The 21,427-nt window shown below is 41.7% G+C and overlaps 1 protein-coding gene across 6 annotated transcripts in view; it reads left to right on the top strand.

The window, feature by feature from the left end:
• The window catches only part of Ppp1r12b (protein phosphatase 1 regulatory subunit 12B), a 262,444-nt gene that overhangs the window by 129,303 nt on the left and 111,714 nt on the right, over positions 1–21,427 (top strand). For all 6 annotated transcript variants that reach the window (XM_045142101.1, XM_045142099.1, XM_004670705.2 and 3 more), the window contains one exon: positions 18,507–18,597. In XM_045142101.1, coding sequence (XP_044998036.1) covers positions 18,507–18,597 — 91 coding nt within the window. The remainder of the gene's footprint in view (positions 1–18,506; positions 18,598–21,427) is intronic.

The raw sequence follows: 21,427 nt of genomic DNA, 5'->3' as shown, positions 1-21,427 counted from the left end.
TTACCCATTCACCTCTTCTCTTCTTCCTCTCCCTCTCTTCTTTCTTCTCCCTATGTTTTCTGTCTTAGCCATGTGCATCACTTTACAGGTACAAAAATGAGACATTTTTTGAACAAATACTCTCCTTTTATGATCCTTTTCCTAATTGTCCTTGCAGAATTCCCCTCCCCCCGAAGTTTTCTCTGCTTGTATCAATACCCTGTTCCTAGCAGAGGGGCTCCTTCAGTTAAAGCTGTGCTGCTGACCTGCTCTGCCAACTCCTGACACCAGGCTGTACTCATCAGCGCTCTTGCAGCGCACTTCCTGCAACTGACTTGACCAAGTAGTATGCTGCTGCTGTTTTTTTTTTTTTTTTCTGGTATCTTTTTAAATAATGTTTTATTTGAGAAAGAGAAACAAAGGCAGATAGAGAATGGGTTTTCCAGGGCCTTCAGCTGGCACAAATGAGCTCCAGATACATGCAGCACCTTGTGCATCTGGCTTATGTGTGTTGCAGGCAATCAAACCTAGGTCCTTAGGCTTCATAGGTTAAGTGCCTCAACTGCTAAGCCATCTCTCCAGCCCTGCTATTGCTTTCAATCACTGTGGCGAACTTTATAAGCATGCTTTTTTGTACTTTATTTTATTTATTTGAGAGAGAGAGAGAGAGAATGGGTGCCAGGGCCTGTAGCCCTGCGAACACACTCGGATGCATGCACCACCTTGTACATCTGGCTTACATGGGTTCTGGCGAGTCAAACCTGGATCCTATGGCTTTGCAGACAAGCACCTTAACCACTAAACCATCTCTCCAGCATGCCTGCTTTTTTAAAGTTGGGTTTTCTTCACACCACAGAACCTAATTCATAGATAGTGGAGAAATGTTTGTTGAATAAACTTGTGCACGTAGTAATAATCTTCTTTGTCCATAAGATGGCAGCAGAGGAATGTCAGTTTATCTACTTGGAAGCAGGAGTCTAAAACCCTAGTTTGTGTTTGGACCTGTTTACAGATTAGTATTTTAATATAAGACATGTAGACTTCCTGGCACATGGAAGCCCTTTGTGGATATCTGTGGTACTGCTTCATAGAAGACCGGCAGGAAAAGGGTAAGCAGCTCCCTGGGTTGCAAGTAAGACACCAACTTTACCCTTCAACAGAGCACAGCTGTACCTTCTCAGGCAAGCCATGCGTTGCAGTCAGGTTCGCATTGCTGGCAGAAAACACCGACCAAGAGCAGCTTGAGGGGAAAATGGTTCATTTTGGCTTACGGGTCGAGGGGAAGCTTCATGATGGCATAAGGTGGACAACAGCAACAGGAGAGTATACCAAACTTTGACAAGGGAAAACTGGCTTTTTGATTTAATTTAATTTTATTTTTTGGTTTTCCGAGGTAGGGTCTCACTCTAGCCCAGGCTGACCTGGAATTCACTATGTAGTCTCAGGGTGGCCTCAGGCTCATGGTGATCCTCCTACCTCTGCCTCTCGAGTGCTGGGATTAAAGGCATGTGCAACCATGCCCAGTGAAAAACTGGCTATAGTACCCATAAGCCCGCCCCCAACAATACACTGCCTCCAGGAGGCCTCAATTCCCAAATCTCCATCAACTGGAAACCTAGCATTCAGAACACCTAAGTTTATGGAGGACACCTGAATCAAACCACCACATTCCAACCCTGGCTGTCAAACTGATAACTGTCCATGATGTAAAATGCAATGCATTCAGTCCAACTTTACAAGTCCCCATAGTTTTCAACTGATCCTAATGATGTTCAAACATCCCCATAATCCAAGGTCTTTTAACTGAGCCATAATACCAGAAAATTCCCCCAAAACTCATAATGGCACAGAATAAACACTCACATTGCAAAAGATGGCATTGGGCATAGCAAAGAAATATTCAACCAGTACAAAATTTAAACAGGGCAAACACCAAAACCTCTAGCTCCAAGGTCAACTCTAGCCAGTGACAAGTCTGCAAGTTCAATAATTCTAACCAGTGGCAAGTCTCTGGAGTTTTAATTCTGCCTCTCCAGCTAGGCTATTCACAGTCCTGGAAAATTTCACCTGGCGCCGGCAGCTCTCCTTAGCAACTGTCTCATAGTCCCGGCATCTCTACTGGGTCTCTACTGTAATCCATGGTCCATTCTCACAGCTCTGTCAGGTCTCCATGCAGGCATTCAGCAAACTTGTTTCATACTGCCCATGGCACAAGACCATGTTGCAAATTCAGTGACCCTCTCTTTTCCTGCATTTCGTATACTCCATAATAACAGGTGGGGTGCCAATGTTAATCCAGGGAGGAATAAAGCAGACTAAAGAACAGGATACTCTTTCAGCATTCAGGCCCCTTCAAAAGACTGCATTCTTTCTGTTGTCCCAATGCAGGTCAGTTGGCCCAGTCTCAATGGTTGTAATCTCTCATACAATTACAGCTGAACAGGCAGCAGTTTGGGCCCCATGACTTCATTTCTGTGCCATATCCCTGTGCTCACACCAGTCCGTTTCTACACAATGCAACTCTGCACAACTTCTCAGGACACAGGCATAACAGCAAGCCTATCACACAAGCTGCTTCTAGCCCAGCCCAGGCAAAGCTCTTTCTCACCCTCATAAGCCAAACCTCATAGTCCATAGTTCTTACTGCATCCAGGCCTTTTGACTCTGACCAGGATAGTCCATCAAGCTGCACTTACAGCACTGCAAGACATCTCTTGGGCCAAGATTTCAAATCCTTCTGTATTCCTCTCAAAAATCAGCTCCAAAAGACCAAAAACCACAATCAGTGTTTAGCAGCAGTGGCGCCACTCTCGGTACCAACATTGCTGTTAGTCAGGTTCGCAATGCTGGCAGAAATCACCTGACCAAGAGCAGCTGGAGAGAAAAAAGGTTTATTTTGGTTTACAGACTCGAGGGGAAGCTCCATGATGGCAAGGGAAAATGGTGGCATTAGCAGAGGGTGGATATCACCTCCTTGTCAACATCAAGTGGACAACAGCAACAAGAGAGTATGCCAAACACTGGCAAGAGGAAACTGGCTATAACACCCATAAGCCCTCCCCCAATAAGACACTGCTCCCAGGAGGCATTAATTCCCAAATCTCCATTAGCTGAAAACCTAGCATTCGGAACACCTAAGTTTATGGGGCCACCTGAATCAAACCACCACACCGTGTAACTTCTCTAGTCTGGGTTTCTTTTTTTGTATTTATTTTTATGTTTATTTATTTGAGAGAGAAGAGGCAGGGAGACAGGTGAAGAGAGAATAGGAGTGCCAGGGCCTCTATTCACTGTGAACAAACTCCAGATACATGCACTATCTTGTGCATCTGGCTTATGTGGGTCCTAGAGAATCTAACCTGATGGGTCCTTGGGCTTTGCAGGCAAGAGCCTTTACCTCTAAGCCATCTCTCCAGCCCTAGTCTAGGTTTCTTTTTCTCTTCTCTGCTCCTCTCTTCCGCATAAGATTTATTTCATTTCGTCCAAGGCTTGGGAGAGGCTGTGGGCATTACAGAGTTGCCTAGTGGCTGGAAAGGCTGGTGCAGAAAAGGTCTTGAGCAGAGCAGAGAAGCCCCTGGAAGGCTATGCTATATCTAGTTGTGCTTCAGGGTGAGTCACTTGAAGAGGTACTCACCCATATTTGGCTGAGGGCACCTCCTCATCCAAGAAATGGTTTTCCAGGAAGTCACAGAGGTGGGAGCCTGTGTGGGTAAAACCTGTGCATGAAGATCCAAATGAACCTAGTTCAAGTTCTTCTCCAGTGCCAAGGTGGCTTCCATGGCCTCCTGAGTTTTCCCCACTCATCTTGAGAAGGCTTCTGCACACCCTGGCAGAGGGCCCAGCAAGTTGCCATGCTGATTTTGCATCCTGAGTAGATGCTCCATACCCTTGTGCTTCTCCCTTGGCCAACTCTTGGAGGAAGTGGCCCACATCCTGCAGAGTCACATTGTCCCATTTGCAATAGTAGTTCAGAGAGAGGTAGGCATAAGAGGCCTGCAGGTGCAAATTGACCACGCAGTTGATAGCAGGCTCCACCTCAGTGGAATAATTCTGACAAATCTGGGAGGCCATGGCTGGTCCAACAATAAGGAGTTAGAAGGTTCTGGCTGGTCCTGTAAGGTGCAGACAGTGAGGAGATGGTCCCAGAGGTTGTGACTGGAAAGACTGAAGGGCAGTTGGAAATTTACAAAAAAAAAAAAAAAAAAAAAAAAGCGAGTGCGAGAGAAGTCCCTGGCTCTGTCCAAACACTGTTGAAGTAAGACATAGACACAGGCCACAGGGGCCCTTGGAGTGGACTGCTCTAGTCTGGGTTTCTTAATTGGCTAAGTAGTAGGGTTAGGAGATCCATAGGTAATCCATGGATTCTAAAATCATAGAGTTCTTAGTCAACTGTGCATGTCTGAATGAACTTTCATGAAATTTGTTTTATACTAAAAACTATGGGCATTATAAGAAAGGGATATGCCCTAGCTTGTACCCTCAAGATTGAGGAGCTCAAGTATAAGCATAATAAGCCATGAGTGTAGGTTAAGGAATACACCCACAACATTCAGAACTGAGTTCAGGCACATTAGGAGTTGAGAGGAAAGGTGAATGATAGAGGATAAGGTGTTTAGAATGGGTTTCATGGAGAGAGTGGAGGTAGAATTTGAGTTGACACTCACATATCTAAAAAGTTAAGTAGAATAAGAGGACTTATGATTTTGAAAGTTTCTTGCATGCCCAGAACCTGTTTTTTTAAAAAGATTCTTTTTTTAAAAAATATATTTTATAGCCTGGCGTGGTGGTGCATGCCTTCAATCTCAGCACTCGGGAGGCAGAGGGAGGAAGATTGACATGAGTTCAAGGCCACTCAGAGACTACAGAGTGAATTCTAGGTCAGCCTGGGCTAGAGTGAGACCCTACCTCAAAAAACCAAAATATACATACATATACATACACATATACATACATACACACACATAGATGCATACATACATACACATATATTTTATTTGAGAGAAAGAGGTAGAGAGTGAGAATTGGGTGCACCAGGGCCTCCAGCCACTGCAAAGGAACTCCAGATGCATGCACCCCCTTGTGCATCTGGCTTACATGGGTCCTGGAGAATTAACCGGGATCCTTTGGCTTTGCAGGCAAACACCTTAACCACTAAGCCATCTCCTTAGCCGCAGAACCTCTTTTTTAGAAGAAAATTAAGATCAGAACCTGCCAGCAAGCAGAATTAGTAATGAAAAAGTCAGGTTTCAAAAATTAGGTCTTCTGTACTCCATTGCCCATTCTTTCCAACAGCACCAAGAAAAGGCAGCTAGGAAGTTAGTCTGAGTCAGACCATTCTGTACCATGAGCTTGAGGGGGTGTAGTTTCCTGGCTTCTAGGAAGTTACTTTTTGGGAGATGTCGCTTCTGAAAACAAAGCCAACTGGAAACTTTCTTTATCCTCTTTGAAATCTAAATAGAAAATTAAGGGATTTTGAGAACCAAAAGAGATGTTGCTTAGGTCACCTGCCTTGTGCAATATTGTGTGAAGATGCTGGGTATCAGTTTATCTTTAGGAGAGTTCCAGAGCACTGAATAAGCACATTTCTATTTAAAGAAGTATTTAAAAATTGGAATTAGCTGACAGTAGTTATAGATTGCTTCCGACTCTTTTGTGAACAATGCTTTTTCCCTCATAGTCTATTAGATATAAGCAGTATACTTACTTACTCAACTCTTTATTTCCTCTTAGGAAATCTTAGTCTCCTAACCTCAAAAAGGAATGTAGAATGTGATGCACAGTCCTGGTGCCCCTGTGCTGAAATGGCTCAGTGATCATTGACACATGAATAAAATGTAGTGATGCTTCATGAACTAAATTCCATTATAGTGAAGCTAACCGTGTTTAAAACAATACTGGGCATGCAGAATTCATAAATATGGGAAGCAAAGCTGCAGCCTTAGCTTCTCCGTGACAAAATGCTTCTGCAAAGATTTGCTTTGTGCTTCAGAGGTGCTTGTCTTTCCTGTCTTCGTTAGAATTCAACTTCGGCCCTGCATTGCCCTTTGATGTTATCCTATCTCATTCTTCCTTTGCTGTTTGTTGGTCTTGAAAAAGTCCTCTGATTTCACTTTACTTATTTTCTAGCCTCTCATTTACTCTTCATCCTATGAAAATAGAATTTCTTCCCTATGTGCCTACCCAGTGACATTGACCTGACAGAGAGCAATAACAGTAGTTCCTAATTATCAATATCAAATTCTATGTTCACTTCATCTTTTACTTTGAATTATTGAGAGCATTTTATAATGTTGACTACTGCCTTTGATTTTTTTTTTTTTTTTTTTTTTTGTCCTGTCCTCTCCTATTCTTTCCTGGCTTTTACCTTCTCTGAAGTTCCTTCTTTGTGCCTTTGCAGCCCTTTTTCTGTATCCTGTAAATATTCTGTAAGCACCACCATTTTCTTTCCAGGACTCTCCCTTGATTGTTGTGCTCAGTCCAGTTTCTGCAGCTGTCACACTATCTCTGTCCCCAGCCCATATCTCTGTTGCTCTTCATACTACAGATTAGCGTCTTAGGACAGTGTCTGACTTACTCTCTAGACATCCACAATAGTAATCATTGTGGGGAGAGTTTTGTTCTGTTTTGTTTTTGTGCTGAGGACCAAACCAGGGCCTTGCGCTTAGTAGGCAAGTGCTCATCCACTGAGCTAAATCTCCAACCCCAGAGTTTTTTATATTGAGGTATGGCCTCACTGTATCCCATGTTGACCTAGAACTCACTCTTGTAGTTCCAGGCTGGCCTTGAACTCATGGTCATCCTCCTACCTCAGCCTCCCAAGTACTTAAAGGTGTGTGCCCTGGTTCATTTGTGACTTTTGGTTTTCCTTTCTCCCTCACTTTATGTTTCAGGTATTTCTTTCCGTGTTCTCAAATCCTCTTTAGAAACAGTATATAAATAAAGAAAACCAGACATTCTTCCTCTGGCTTTTAAACAAAGAAAGCCTTATGAATTAAAAAAAAAAAAATCAAAGAAAAGAGAGTTTAAATGGAAGTACTCTACTTGGATTAGATGAATGGATAAAAGTGCTTCCAGAAGTCATAGGTTACTATCTGAAAATCCCATTGTCAGAGGTGCGCTTCTTCCCTGTGAATGGTTGGACTTGGAGGCCCCCTAAACAGCATGGGCATTTGCCACATTTACTGGTTGCCCAACAGAACTAGATGGAAAAGCCCTCTTAAAGACACCACACACTTTGGTCAGACAGATTGGATTTGAGCCCCACTCCACAGGAGGGAACCCGTGTCTGACATTGTAAACCTGATCAAAAGTCCAAGGGAGGGGAGGGAGAAGTTAAGAGGATAGGAGAAGAGGAAGGGATATGAAAGTGAAGGGGGACTAGATGGGAGAGGAAGGAGAGAGAATAGGTGAGGGTGGGAAACAAGAGAAGGTAATAGGGGATGAACGGTGACTACGACAGAAACACACTGTGTATATAGAAAAATGCTAAAATGAAACCCATTGTCATGTATAATTAACATATGCTAATAAAAGAGCAAAACAAGCAAATTTTACCATATATAAATTATACTTCAGGATCTCACTTTTTAAAAAGTGCTACCTTTGCTGGGTGTGGTGGCGCATACCTTTAATCCCAGTGCTTGAGAGTCAGAGGTAGGAGGATTGCAGTGAGTCCAAAACCACCCTGAGACTGCATAGTGAATTCCAGGTGAGCCTGGGCTAGAGCAAGACCCTACCTCGAAAAACCACACACACAAAAAAGTGCTATTCTTTTCAACTTTGAAAAGCTTTTAATTGATGCATAGTAACTGTAAATAAGTCTAGGTACAGGATGACATTTCAGTATAAAAATGTGTAATGATCTGATTAGGATAACTGACATATCTATCCTTTAATACATTTATTGCATTTGTTTGTTTTGAGGTAGGGTCTCACTCTAGCCCAGGCTCACCTGGAACTCTAGTCCTTAGGCTGTCCTTGACCTCACAGTGACCCTCCTGCCTCTGCCTCCTGAGTGCAGGGATTAAAAGCATGTGCTACTGCACCTGGCTTTGTTGCATCTTTTGTTGAAAATATTCAAAATCTTCTCTAGTAGCTGTTTTAGACCATTCAGCTAATCTTTTCAAAACATAACTTTTCTCCTGTGCTATAGAAGTTACTTCTCTTTTCCATGTGTACCCATTAACACACTGACTGTCCTTTCTTCTCCTTTTCCCACCTACTGAGTCTTATGTGAAAGAAGTTAATCCAGCTGCAAAATGGACTGATGGGATATGAAGACTAGATTTACTATGTAGACTTTCCCCAAAGGTTAATCTGACATAGGGCCTTCAGAGGGTTTCTCTAGACCCTTCCCTTTTTCCTTGTGACTTGGGTCACAAGAAAATTCAGAAATCCTTGAAACTGCTAAGTGCAGATATAGTGCTTTTTTTTTTTCTAGAAAGGGGTTAAAGTATTTTTCTGATTGTTAAAGGTGGGTTAATGTGATTGAAGTTAACTACAGATCTTGGGGACTTTTTCTACTTCCCTAGGTTCTCCTTTTTATTTTTATTTATTTATTTATTTTTTCAAGGCAAGGTCTCATTCTGGTCCAGGCTGACCTGGAATTAACTCTGTAGTCTCAGGGTGGCTTTGAACTCATGGTGATCCTCCTACCTCTGCCTGCCAAGTGCTGGGATTAAAGGCGTGCATCACCACGCCCGGCTAGGTTCTCCTTTTTAAGGTAGGCCATACCAGAGATGCCAGCAGCTGGAAAGATATGTGTGGGCATCAGGGATAGCAGGCACCTGTGAGTCTGCTGTCCCAAGTACTGAGTACCTTCTGCTGCAGCACAGGTCTGCTCCCGGTTCCTTGTAGTATGCAGGTTAGAGCGTGTTTCTGCCTCCCCGACCCTAGGTGACCTCTCCTACTCCCTCTATCTTCTGAGACTGTCCAGAGGGCACCTTCTCTCTTTCCTGGTGTATTTAACTTACTTTAGTATTTAGTGTGTCCTGGTGAGTACCTGTGTTTTCTCCATCACTACCATATAGTTAATAAACTTAAACTGTGGAATACAAATCATGTTGTGTGTATCTTACTTGACATGGCCCTTTGCATACTAATGATTTTTATTTTTGTTAATTTTTATTTACTTATTTTGTTTTTCAATGTAGGGTCTCACTCTGGCCCAGGCTGATCTGGAATTCACTGTGTAGTCTCAGGCTGTCCTTAAACTCTTGGTGATCCTCCTCTGACTCTTGAGTGCTGGGATTAAAGGTGTGCACCACTATGCCTGGCTTGATTTTTCTATTTGAGAGAGGGTCTCACTGTAGCTCAGGTTGGCCTGGAGCTTTTCTTGAACTCATGATAATCCTTCTGCCTCACCTTTACCCCCATTTCTGGGATACCAGTATAAACCACCACACCTGGCTTAACAGTGGTAAAAAAAATTTAAAAAAAAGAACCAGAAGATTTTTTTTTCACAGTTCACTGTTTGTAACCTTTAAAAAGTAGCTTATGGAATTTTCCACAGTGTCATGTTTTAAGTATTACATGAACATTATTTATATTCTCACCACTGACGTGACCATTGCTAGCATCTGTATATATTCTGAGATTCTGCTACGTGGATTTTTTTCCATCTGAAACTTACTACTCATGTAATCTATCTATCCTTTGGCAAGATCAGATCCTAGCAGCCTGCTAGATCTACCCCAGTTCTTTTTAAATAAAATATATATTAAGAATGTGGTTTAAGCCAGCGTGGTGGCACACGCTTTTAATCCTAGCACTTGAGAGGCAGAGGTAGGAGGATCGCTGTGAGTTCGAGGCCACCCTGAGACTACATAGTGCTTTCCAGGTCAGCCTGGGCTAGAGTGAGACCCTACCTCGAAAATCCAAAAAAAAAAAAAAAAAAAAAAAAAAAAAAGAAATAGTTTAGTACTTTAGGACTAGAAAGATGGCTTAACGGTTACAGTGCTTGCCAGTACCCACATAAAGCTATATGCATAACATGGCACATGCATCTGGACTTGTTCGCAGTGGCTAGAGGCCTGATGTACTCACCCTCCCTCCCTTCCGCAAATAAATACATAAATATTTTTTTAAAAAGGAATCTGAGGCTGGGTAGGTGGCTTAAGCAGTTAAGGAGCTTGTCTGCGAAACCTAAGAGCTCCTGTTCCAGTCCTCCAGATCCCACGTATAGCCAGACACACCAGTGACGCGAGCATGCAACGTCACGCATGCCCACAAGGGGCACAGGCGCTTGGAGTTCGTTCAGTGGCTGAAAGGTCCTGCTGCATTCATTCTTTCTCTCCCCTCTCTCCCCTCTCCCTCTCTCAATAGTAAAAATAATGTGGTTTAAATGTCTCTCGTCTGTGGCATCTCTTGACTTCTTCCCTAAAAGTAGGTAGGCTCAGTCCTGATTTTAATATTTCTCATTCTCAAACGATTATCACTTCATTTATGTACACGATTACAAGATGCTTTTACCTGTTTTTTTTGTTTGTTTGCCTGTTTTTCGAGGTAGGGTTTTGCTGTAGCCCAGGCTAACCTGGAATTCACTCTGTAGTCTCAAGGTAGCCTTGAACTCATGGCAATCCACCTACCTCTGCCTCCCAAGTGTTGGATTAAAGGCGTGTGTCACCTCGCTCAGCTGCTAGTTTGTTTTGTTTTTTCTGTGCTTAATGGACATTGAAGTCCACTCCACACTCTGATACTGCTGCTGCTGAATGTGCTCATTCCTCTATGTAAAGATGTGTGTCTCAAGAGTGTTTCAATTGGAAATTATGTTTCTAAAGGATTGAATGTATGTTTCTTTCTTAGATTATATTTTTTACAGTTACATTATATTTGAAGCATTTTGTTTTTAATTTTTGCCAGTCTAATGAAGGTTGAAGTAGTTTCTCATTGTTTTAAACTTGCATACTAGAGAAACAACATTTTTATAAGCCTTTCTAATTTCCTATTTTATGAGTTTCTTGATTTCTTTGATTTATGCATTTGGGTTGTTGATCTTTTTTTATGGCTTAAATGCTTTGTAGATTTCCAGGTACAGATATTTTCTAAATGATTTGTAGTACTTTTTAGTTTATTTAATTCCCTGTAATTTTATTTTGCAGATGATGTGCAGTTTAGCCATTCCTGTTGTTTGAGATTTGGATTATTTCTATATATGTGTTGTGTTTTGACTTTCTTGGTTTTTAGGGGGAAAAAAAAAGCAGTGGTACAGAATTCATCCTGCTCTACTTTAGTAAGTAGTGAAGGTTAGAGATAGTTGTTCAGGTGTAGATGGTATAGCTTGTGGGTATGAAATAGAGCAACACTCGCTGGCCTTGTTGATGTATGAGTCTGTCATTCTTGGTATCATTAACACCTGCTGTGACCAATGAACTAATTGTAAAGTGACCTACATAAGTAAAACTGTCATTTGTGAAAGTGGCATTGGCACTGGAAGCTGGCATGTTTTTAATGGAACAAATGTTCAGAAGGAGAATTCAAGATGATATACTAGTGGTCTAAGGTAGGTCACAGAAATGCTAGAGTTATGTCAGCCCGGGAGCAAAAGGGGCTCTCTGAGCCACACTTTTGGTGCTCTGTGTAACTTGGAAACTAGAGTGGGATCTGCAGTTTTTCTGCAGTGGGCCAGGTAGTAAATATTGCAGGCTTACGGTCATGTGGTTTCTCTTGGGTCTGCTCGTTGTCTGCAGTGCAGTGGAAGCAGGAGGTACACTGTCTTCCCACTTGTATACGTCATTGTGGATTGCTACAAAACTTGGAGGTTTATCTTCTGGTTCTTTTTTTTTTTTTAAGATTTTTTTTTAATTTTTATTTTTTATTATTTATTTATTTGAGAGCGACAGACACAGAGAGAAAGACAGAGGGGGAGAGAGAGAATGGGTGCCCCAGGGCTTCCAGCCTCTGCAAACGAACTCCAGACACGTGCGCCCCCTTGTGCATCTGGCTAATGTGGGACCTGGGGAACCGAGCCTTGAACCGGGGTCCTTAGGCTTCACAGGCAAGTGTTTAACCGCTAAGCCATCTCTCCAGCCCCTGGTCCTTTTTTTAAATTTTTTTAATTTTTTCTTTATTTTTAATTGTTTTTATTGACAGCTTCTATACTTACAGACAATAAACTATGATATTTCCCTCCCCTCCCCCACTTTCCCTTTCACAACTCCGCTCTCCATCATATCCCCTCCCTCTCTCTGCTAGTCTCTCTTTTATTTTGATATCATTGGCTTTTCCACCTATTATGAGGGTCTCATGAAGGTGTTGCTAGGCACTGTGAGGTCATGGATATTGAGGCCAATTTCTTTCTTTCTTTCTTTCTTTCTTTTTTTCTGAGATAGGGTCTCACTCTGGCCCAGGCTGACCTGGAATTCATTCTGTAGTGTCAGGATGGCCTCAAACTCACAGTGATCCTCCTACCTCTGCCTCCATGCCTGACTCCAGGCCAATTTCTGTCGGACAGTTGCATTGTATATCTTCTGCTTCTTTAAGAAAATAAAAAAGTACTGATCCCAAGGCCTACAAATTCAGCACTATTGACATTTGGGGCCAAATAATTCTGCCCTTCCCCCAGGAGAGCATGCTGAGAAGTACCAGTCTAGAAGATTCAATATCTCTCTCTCTTTCTCTGTGTGTGTCTCTCATTTTGGTTACTGGAGTTGTAGCTTTGGTTCCTTGCTTAATGTTGAATTAGAGACCACAGTGACACATGAGCCTTTGAATGTAGCTATCCCAGAGTATGAAATCACATCGTACCTTGCTGTGTGCAAACACTACAAGAAAGCTTGATCTGTAGGTAACTTATCAAGCTGAGCATCACTTAGCGTCTTTCTCTACTTAGGTTTAATCCATCTATGACATATCAGGAATCTGTCCCTGCACTTCTCTCATGTGTTCTTTTTTATCCGTCTCTTTCCCACTGTTGGTGTTTTCTAACTGGCTAAGCCTAACCCTCCAATGAGGCACTATTTACAGCTCACTTGTATAGATGCAGCAACTGCAGTAGCCCAAGGACAGATGAAATAGTACCCAGAATGAGAATGCTACATCTTGTGTTCTTTCTTCTTTCACATAGGAAGAATGCCTTTTCCTTTCCCTCTATCAAATGAGAAGTAATATTGATTGGTTGGTACAGTGTATAAAATATGCAGCTAATGGAATGGTATTTTGGGAACTATTAGCAGCATTGACTCAACTGAGCCCCAAGATTTTACCTTCCTCCTCTTTTCTTCTCCCTTTCCTTCTCCTCCTCCTTCCTTGTAGCAGCTTCTTAGCAAATTAGAAGCTTTGCCTCTGGCTTGCTGGGTAGCAGTGGCAGTGCAAGCCTTCTCTGGTTTCCAGGGGAGACGGGTGCTAAGACTGCAGTCTTTCCCAGCGGCCACTTACCTTTCTTGCTGTTCATCTCCACATCTCTTGACCTTCATGCCGCCATGCAGGCCTGCACAAGAAGGTAACAGTCTCTTTTCTTAGAGCAGTCTACATCAGAGGGGACTAAGGGAAAGCAGGGTGGTATGGGGTAAGGCATATGGAGACAGCAGAGTATAAACACTGGAATTAGTCAAAAAGTCGTTCAGGAGTGCTCTGCGTCTATGAGCTTGTTCCTATTTTCTATAGCTAAAAATGCCCTGAAAATGGGAACTAGAACTACTTCATAAGACTTAAAAGTATCACATATATGTAAAAATGTAAGGTGCAGTAATATCACCTCTGGGAAGCACAGAATGAAAATGAGAATTTGGGGAAGAAAATGTAGTCAGCTGCTTTTAAACACACTGTCTTCTTAACAAAATTCTGTTAGGTGCTAGGTTACACGAGTTGAATATAGTTTCTGTGTAAGGAGAGAGCTGACAATAATCTCTCTCTTAGCTGGATTCTTGGGACTTTCAGAGCTGAGCTTTCCAGTATAATATCAGTGGTCATGCACGGCTACTTTAACTTAATTAAAACTAAAGTTAAAAATTAGCATCTCTGTTACACTAGCCACATTTTAAGTGCTTAATAGCCACAGTGACCGCTGGCTACTGAATTAGACTGTATATTGAATATTCCCATTTTTATAAAAAGTTATGTTTAAAGAATGGAATAAAGTACCCTACAAAATATAAATATATATAGTGGTATAATCAGCCCTGTTTATCATGGGTTTTTCATCTGTAGATTCAACCAACTGTGGATTGAAAATGTTCAGGGAAAAACATCTGTACCAAATTTTACAAACTCTTTTAATCCCTTAAATAATATGATACAACTACTAATTTCATAGCACTTACATTGTAGTAGAGATTAGAAATAAACTATGAATGCTTTAAAATATCTGGGAAGATACACATGTTACATGGGGAAGGGTGTCTTGGAACTGTAGAACCAATCCCCCTTGAATATTGAGGATGAGCATACTTGGCCAGACCCATGAATAGGGATTTTAGCAGGAAGCCCTGAAGGCCATCTTTCCAGATTCAGTATAAATGTGGATTCACTATGATTTAAAGCTAGATAAGGGTCTGGAAAGATGGCTTGGTAGGTAATGCACTCACTGCTCAAGCTGGAGTACCAGTTTGGTCCCAGGCCTTACATAAAAGCTGGAAGCTGTGTCAGCCTTCTGTGGTCTTAGTACACCGATGCTGACAGTGAGTTGGGAGGTGGAGACAAGAGTATTTGCCAGAAGCTTGTGGAGAGCACAGCAAAGAACAGCAGAGCAAGACACTGCTTCAAAATGGGGTAGACAGGCAAGGACTAACCCAAAAGTTGTCTTCTGATGTGCGCACACAGACACAATTAAAATAAAAAGTTAAGGCTAGGTGAGACCTTTAAACCTATAGACTTTCTGCATTATTTTATAATTGAAGAAACTAAGATATGGAACAAATAGTTTATAATTAAAAAAATAGGTCTGCTGTGAAGCCTAAGGACCCATGTTTAACTCTCCAGATCCTATGCAAGCCAGATGCACGAAAGTGAGGCAAGTGCAAGGTTACACATGCCCACTAGATGGCACAAGTGTCTGGAGTTTGATTTCAGTGGCTGAGGCACTGGCACACCAGTTCTCTTCTGTGCGCTCTCTCTCTCTCTCTCTCTCTCTCTCTCTCTCTCTCTCTCTCTCTCTCTCTCTCTCTCCTCTCTCTCTGTGTCTCTAAAATAAATTAAAAAATTCTGGGCTGGAGAGATTGCTTAGTGGTTATGGCTCTTGCCTGCAAAACCTAAAGACCCAGGTTTGATTCCTTAGTATCCATGTAAGCTAGATGCACAAGGTGGTGCATGTATCTGTAGTTAATTTACAGTGACTGTAGGTCCTGGGGTGCCAATTCTCTCTCTCTCATTCTCTCTAAGTAAAATAAATAAACATTAAAAAAAAATAAAATAGGTCTATCTGTACCATTCCACAGTGTTAGTCTTCCATCCCCAACTGAAAACAACAGGTAAACTTTAACACCTGACTTAACTGGGGAGTCAGCTGCATCCTTCAGAGAATGAGGTCCCTTGCATTACTTTGTATCTGTTTGTTCATGACAGCATGTTGATGGGCGCCCTCTGGAAATGGGAGAATCATTCTCAGATGTTAGAGTGTTCATTATGGCAGACTATTTGGAAATGTCAGAGGGGGCTGATAGAAGGCCAGTGCATGACAGTAGTATGCACTTACTCCTCGTATTGATGAATTTGGAAGAAAAGATACCCTGCTTTATAAATACACATAAGCTGGAATACCACTTAGTTTGGTGGAAGAAACAGTTTTTTCATTGTGATAAGAAAGGTTATACTATAAGCAGGACATCATAGTTGTAGTCTCTTTGAGCTTATGACATTGTGATCTTGGGCATTTTAATGCTCCTTGATTGGCTGTTCTGTAAAATAGGAATAATTTTATCATCTATACCCAAACTTAGAATTATGTCAAACAGCTATTTTTTATTCATTCAAGGTAGGGTCTCCCTCTAGCCCAGGCTGACCTGGAATTCACTCTGTAGTCTCAGGGTGGCCTCGAACTCAAAGCAGTCCTCCTACCTCTGCCTCCTGAGTGCTGGGACTAAAGGCATGCACCACCAAGGCCGACATAAATGGCTTCTTATTAAAAAAGATATTTATTTATTTGTGAGAGAGGAAGGGAGAAAGATAAAAAGAGGGAGAGGAAGAGGCAGATAGAGAAAGAATGGGCACTTAGTGGCCTCCAGTCACTATAAATGAACTCTAGACGCTTGCACCACCATCTGCATCTGGCTTATGTGGATACTGGGGAATTGAGCCTGGGTCCTTAGGCTTCACAGACAAGCACCTTAATCACTAAACCATCTCTTCAGCTCCCTCAAATGACTTCTTTTTTTAAAATCATTGTTTAAATATTTTATTTTTATTTGAGAGTGAGAGAATGGACACAGCAGGGCCTCCATCCATTGTAAACAAACTCCAGACACATGTGTCACCTTGTGTATCTGGATTATGTGGATCCTGGAGAATCGAACTGAGGTCATTTGGCTTTGAAGGCAAGTGTCTTAACTGCTAGGCCATCTCTCCAGCCCATCAAATGGCTTCTTAAAGTCCTTTAGGGATAGTTTTATTACGTATCACTGCTATAGAAATTACTTAATGTAAAAGTATAAATTTTAAAATACCTTAAACACGGGGAAGGAGAGAGGACTCAGGTTAAGGCACTTGCCTGCAAAGCCTAAAGAACCATCTCCTTTCCCCTTCCCCTTCCATCTCCTTTCCCTTTCCCCTCCCATCTCTTTTCCCCTTTCCCTTCCCCTTCCATCTTCTTTCCCCTTCCCCTCCCATTTCCTTTCCTCTTTCCCTTCCCCTTCCATCTCCCTTCCCCTTCCTCTTCCATCTCCTTTTCCCTTCCCCTTCCATCTCCTTTCCACTTCCGTCTCCTTTCCCATTCCCCTTCCATCTCCTTTCCTCTTCCCCTTCAATCTCCTTTCCCCTTCCCCTCCCATCTCTTTTCCCCTTTTCCTTCCCCTTCCACATCCTTTCCCCTTCCTCTTCCCCTTTAATCTCCTTTCCCCTTCCCCTTTGCCCTTCCCCTTTGATCTCCTTTCCCCTTCCCCTTTCCCTTCCATCTCTTTTTCCCTTCCCTTTCCATCTCCTTTCCCCTTCCCTCCCATCTCTTTTCCCCTTTCCCTTCCACCTCTTTTCCCCTTCCTCTTCCCCTTCAATCTCCTTTCCCCTTCCCCTTCCATTTCCTTTCTCCTTCCCCTTCCATCTCTTTTTCCCTTCCCTTTCCATCTCCTTTCCCTTCCCCTCCCATCTCTTTTCCCTTTCCCTTCCCCTTCCACCTTCTTTCCCCTTCCTCTTCCCCTTCCATCTCCTTTCCCCTTCTCCTTCCCTTTCCATCTCTTTTCCCCTTCCATCTCTTTTCCCCTTCCATCTCTTTCCCCCCCTCCACTTCCATCTCTTTTCCCCTTCCCCTTCCATCTCCTTTCCTCTTCCTTTTACCCTTCCTTTCCCCTTCCTTTCCCTCTCCCTTGCTCATAAATAAATTAATTTAATTAAATAACAAAATATTTCCAAAAATATGAATAAGCCTAACTCTATCACATAACTTGAATGCTTTTTTAAAGAAACTTATCTCCAACAAGCACTCTAAACTCGGGGGGAGGGGTGAACTTTTGAATCATTTAAAGGAGAAATATCCTGTCTTAAACACATCTTAGAGAAACTAGACAAGTTGAGGATACTTCTAATTCACATGAGTTTATTTCACAGAGTTGACCACTATAGTTAAAAAAGGGATAATTATAGTGCAATTTTCTTTCATGACTGTGGGTGTAGACATGCTAAAGTAAATAGTAGTGTATCTCTATAAAAAGTAAGTCTTAAAATTTTTTTTTAGTTGTTTTTTGAGGTAGGGCTTTGCACTAGCACAGGCTGACCTGGAATTAGTCTCAGAGTGGCCTCGAACTCACGGTGATCCTCCTACCTCTGCCTCCTGAGTGCTTGGATTAAAGACATGTGCCACCACACCCAGTTTAAAAACTATTTTAAAATGATGCATTGTTACCTGGATGTGTGGCTCAATAGTAGAGTTCTTGACTAGCATGTACAAAACCCTGAGTATGATCCCTAATACCACACACAAACAGCAAAAATAAAATATAAAATGCAAAACCTTAGACTCTTTGCTATAGGAATGGGAAGGAATTGCTTTAGTTTGGTGAGTGATATCTAAAGAAATCTTATAGCCAACATCACATTTAATTTAATTTAAAATGCTGAGCGTGTTGTCTCTGAAGGCAGGAACAGAGCATGGATACATTATCATCATTTCTTTACAGCATGCTCTATGGGTCCTCGTCTGAGCACTAAGGTAAGAAATGAAAGAAGAACTGTAAGGGTAGTGAATAATCCACAGATGAGATGATGTAATTCTGTATGAACAGTAACACATTTACAGATGTCTTGCATGCTGTCATTTTTACTGATGGCAGTTAGCATTCCTGTCATTCTGACTTCCTGATGTTAGTTCTCAGAGTGTGGAAATACTTGCTTGTTCCCCGAGTATGTGCAGCAAAGGCATTACTTCTGTTACTTTTCATTCTTGACAGGTCCTATCTGACTCCTGTACGAGATGAGGAAGCAGAATCTTTACGGAAAGCACGCTCCAGACAAGCGCGCCAGACACGGAGGTCTACTCAGGTAAATAGGGCTTTTCAAAAAATATATTTTATTTATTTACTTGAGAGACAGAGGAAGAGGCAGAGAAAGAGAATGGGTACACCAGGGCCTCTAGCCATTGCAAATGAACTCCAGATGCATGCACCACCTTGTGCATCTGGCTTACATGGGTCTTGGGGAATTGAACCAGGGTCCTTAGGCTTCACAGGCAAATGCCTTAACCACTAAGCCATTTCCCCAGCCCTAAATGTGGCCTTTTAAAACATGTCTTTTGTCTGTCTACCTTCCCAGTGGGGTAAAATTTAAAAACATAGAATAAAAGCTTTATTCCAGCCACTATATTAAAAGTTTTTACTACACTTACTATTCTACTGTATAGACTCAAGTGAATCTGTATCTACTCACCCTTAACTGTATATTCCAGTTTCAAGTAGAATGATTACATCTGAACTTAAGACCTTTAAATATCCTTACGGCCTACCACACCTCAAGAATCTCTAGGGGAAGACAAGTGTGATGGCACACGCCTTTAATCCCTGTACTCAGGAGGCAGAGGTAGGAGGATCTCTGTGAGTTCGAGGCCACCCTGAGACTACATAGTGAATTACAGGTCAGCCTGAGCCAGAGTGAGACCCTACCTCAAAAAAAAAAAAAAAAAAATCTCTAGGGGGAAAAGTTTAAAAGTTCCTCAAAATATATGATAGAGAGCTGGAGAGATGGCTTAGTTGAAGATGCTGGCAAAGCCTGACAGCCTGGGTTCGGTTCTCCAGTACCCCCATAAAGCCATATGCATGAAGTGGCACATGTGTCTGGAGTTCATTTGCAGTGAGAGGATGCCCTGACTTGCTCATTTCCTCTCTCATTCATATTCTCTCTCTCCTTGCAAATAAATAAATCAATAAACAAACAAACAAACAAATAGATAAAAAGATGGCTCCTTGGTTAAAGCACTTGACTGCAAAGCCTAACAACCTAGGTTTGATCCTCTAGTACACATGTCAAGACAAGATACACAAGGTGGCATATGCATCGAAGTTTGTTTGCAGTGGTTAGAGGCTATGATGCCCATTCATTCTCTCTCTCTCTCTCTCTCTCTCTCTCTCTCTCTCTCTCGCTCACTTTTTCTTTCTCAAATAAAATTTTTTTTTTTTAATTTCCAAAAAATATTAAAGAGAGTTCCCATTTGACCCAGCAGTCTACTCCAGGTATATAAGAGAATAAAAATGTATGAAAGTTGTATATAGATGTTTATAATAGCATTATTCACAATAGCCAAACATAGAAACAACCCAATAATATATTTTATAATATTTCATTGCATGTATATGTCTATTAACTAATGGATAAATAAAATATGTTATGTCCATACAATAAAATGTTACTTGATTTTTTAAATTTTATTTCACTCTAGCCCAGGCTGACCTGGGATTGTCAGGGTGGTTTCAAACTCATGGTGATCTTCCTACCACTGCCTTCCAAGTGCTGAGATTTAAGGCATGGCATGCCCAGCTTTGGAATATTACTTGGCATTAAAAATTAATGAAGTAGTGGGCTGGAGAGATAGTTTAGCAGCTAAGGCGCTTGCCTGCAAAGCCAAGGACCCAGGTTCGATTCTCCAGCTCTCACATAAGCCAGATGCACATGGTGGGCGCATGCATCTGGAGTTCATTTGCAGTAGCTAGAACCCTGGTGTGCCTTTTCTCTCTCTCTCTCTCTCCCCCCCTCTCCCCCTCTCCCTGTCTGTCCTTCTTTCTCTTCCTTTCTCTGTCTCTAGTAAATAAATAAAAAATAAAAGTAATGAAATACTGATACATGTTACAACATGGATTAACCTTGAGAAAACATTATGCTGTGTAAGACTCCAGAGACAAAAGACTCCATTTGTTACAGAATTCCATTCTTATGATATGTCCAAAATAGGTCCATACAGAGAGAGAAAGAGAAATAAAGTAGATTAATGCCAGGGGATATAGGAAAGAGGAATGGGGAGTGAAACCTAAGGACCCACGCTCAACTGTCCAAATCTCACATAAGCCAGATGCACAAGGTTGCACATACACACAAGGTGGTATATGTGTCTGGAGTTTGATTACAGTGGCTGGAGGCCCTGGAGCACCAGTTCTCTCTCTCCCATTAAAAAAGAAAAAAAAAACAAACACTAAAATAAAATGAATGTTAGATAGAATGTGTTTGCCAAGCCAGAAAGCCACAAGACCAGCTAGGTAGGAAGCTGCTAATAATATGTCAGATGAAAATAATTAGTGCGTAAACTTAGGGTGTGATGGCTGAGTATGGAGAGAAGGCTATGAATCTGTTATTTAAGGAAGCAGGAAATGGTAAAGCCAGGAAAGAGAGGAAAAGAAACATCCAGAGAGCTGGAAACACCAGAAAATAGCTGTGGCACTGGAAATGAATGAAAAGACAGTTTTCTGCTAAAAGGAGTTCAACTGTTTTCACCCTATGGAAGTCTAGCGGGAAAGTGGATAACTGAGAAATGGGCATTATACATTGTACACAAGAATCCTTGTTGCCTTTTCTGACCCTCCCAGAGTGGGTCAGTGTTCTTTGGGTTTTTGTTTTGTTTTTTTAATTGCTTGAAGACCATTTGCTTCTGCATCCTATAGAGGGCATCTTCTATGAGGCCCGTGACTTTTGTTTTTGTTTTACTGTAGTGAATATAGCATAAAATTTATCAGTTTGTTTATTATTAAGTTTTATACTTTAGTGGTATTATATATATTCACATCACCACTGTCCATCTAACACTTTCTTCATCTTTCCAAGCTGAAGCTCTATATCCATTAGACATTGACCACTTTAGGAATCTCATGTAAGTGAAACTATACAGCAT

The sequence above is a fragment of the Jaculus jaculus genome, chromosome 1 (assembly GCF_020740685.1).
Source record: "Jaculus jaculus isolate mJacJac1 chromosome 1, mJacJac1.mat.Y.cur, whole genome shotgun sequence".
Taxonomy (NCBI): domain Eukaryota; kingdom Metazoa; phylum Chordata; class Mammalia; order Rodentia; family Dipodidae; genus Jaculus; species Jaculus jaculus.
The sequence above is the reverse complement of the archived record's forward strand: the minus strand, read 5'-3'. Positions and strand labels throughout refer to the sequence as shown.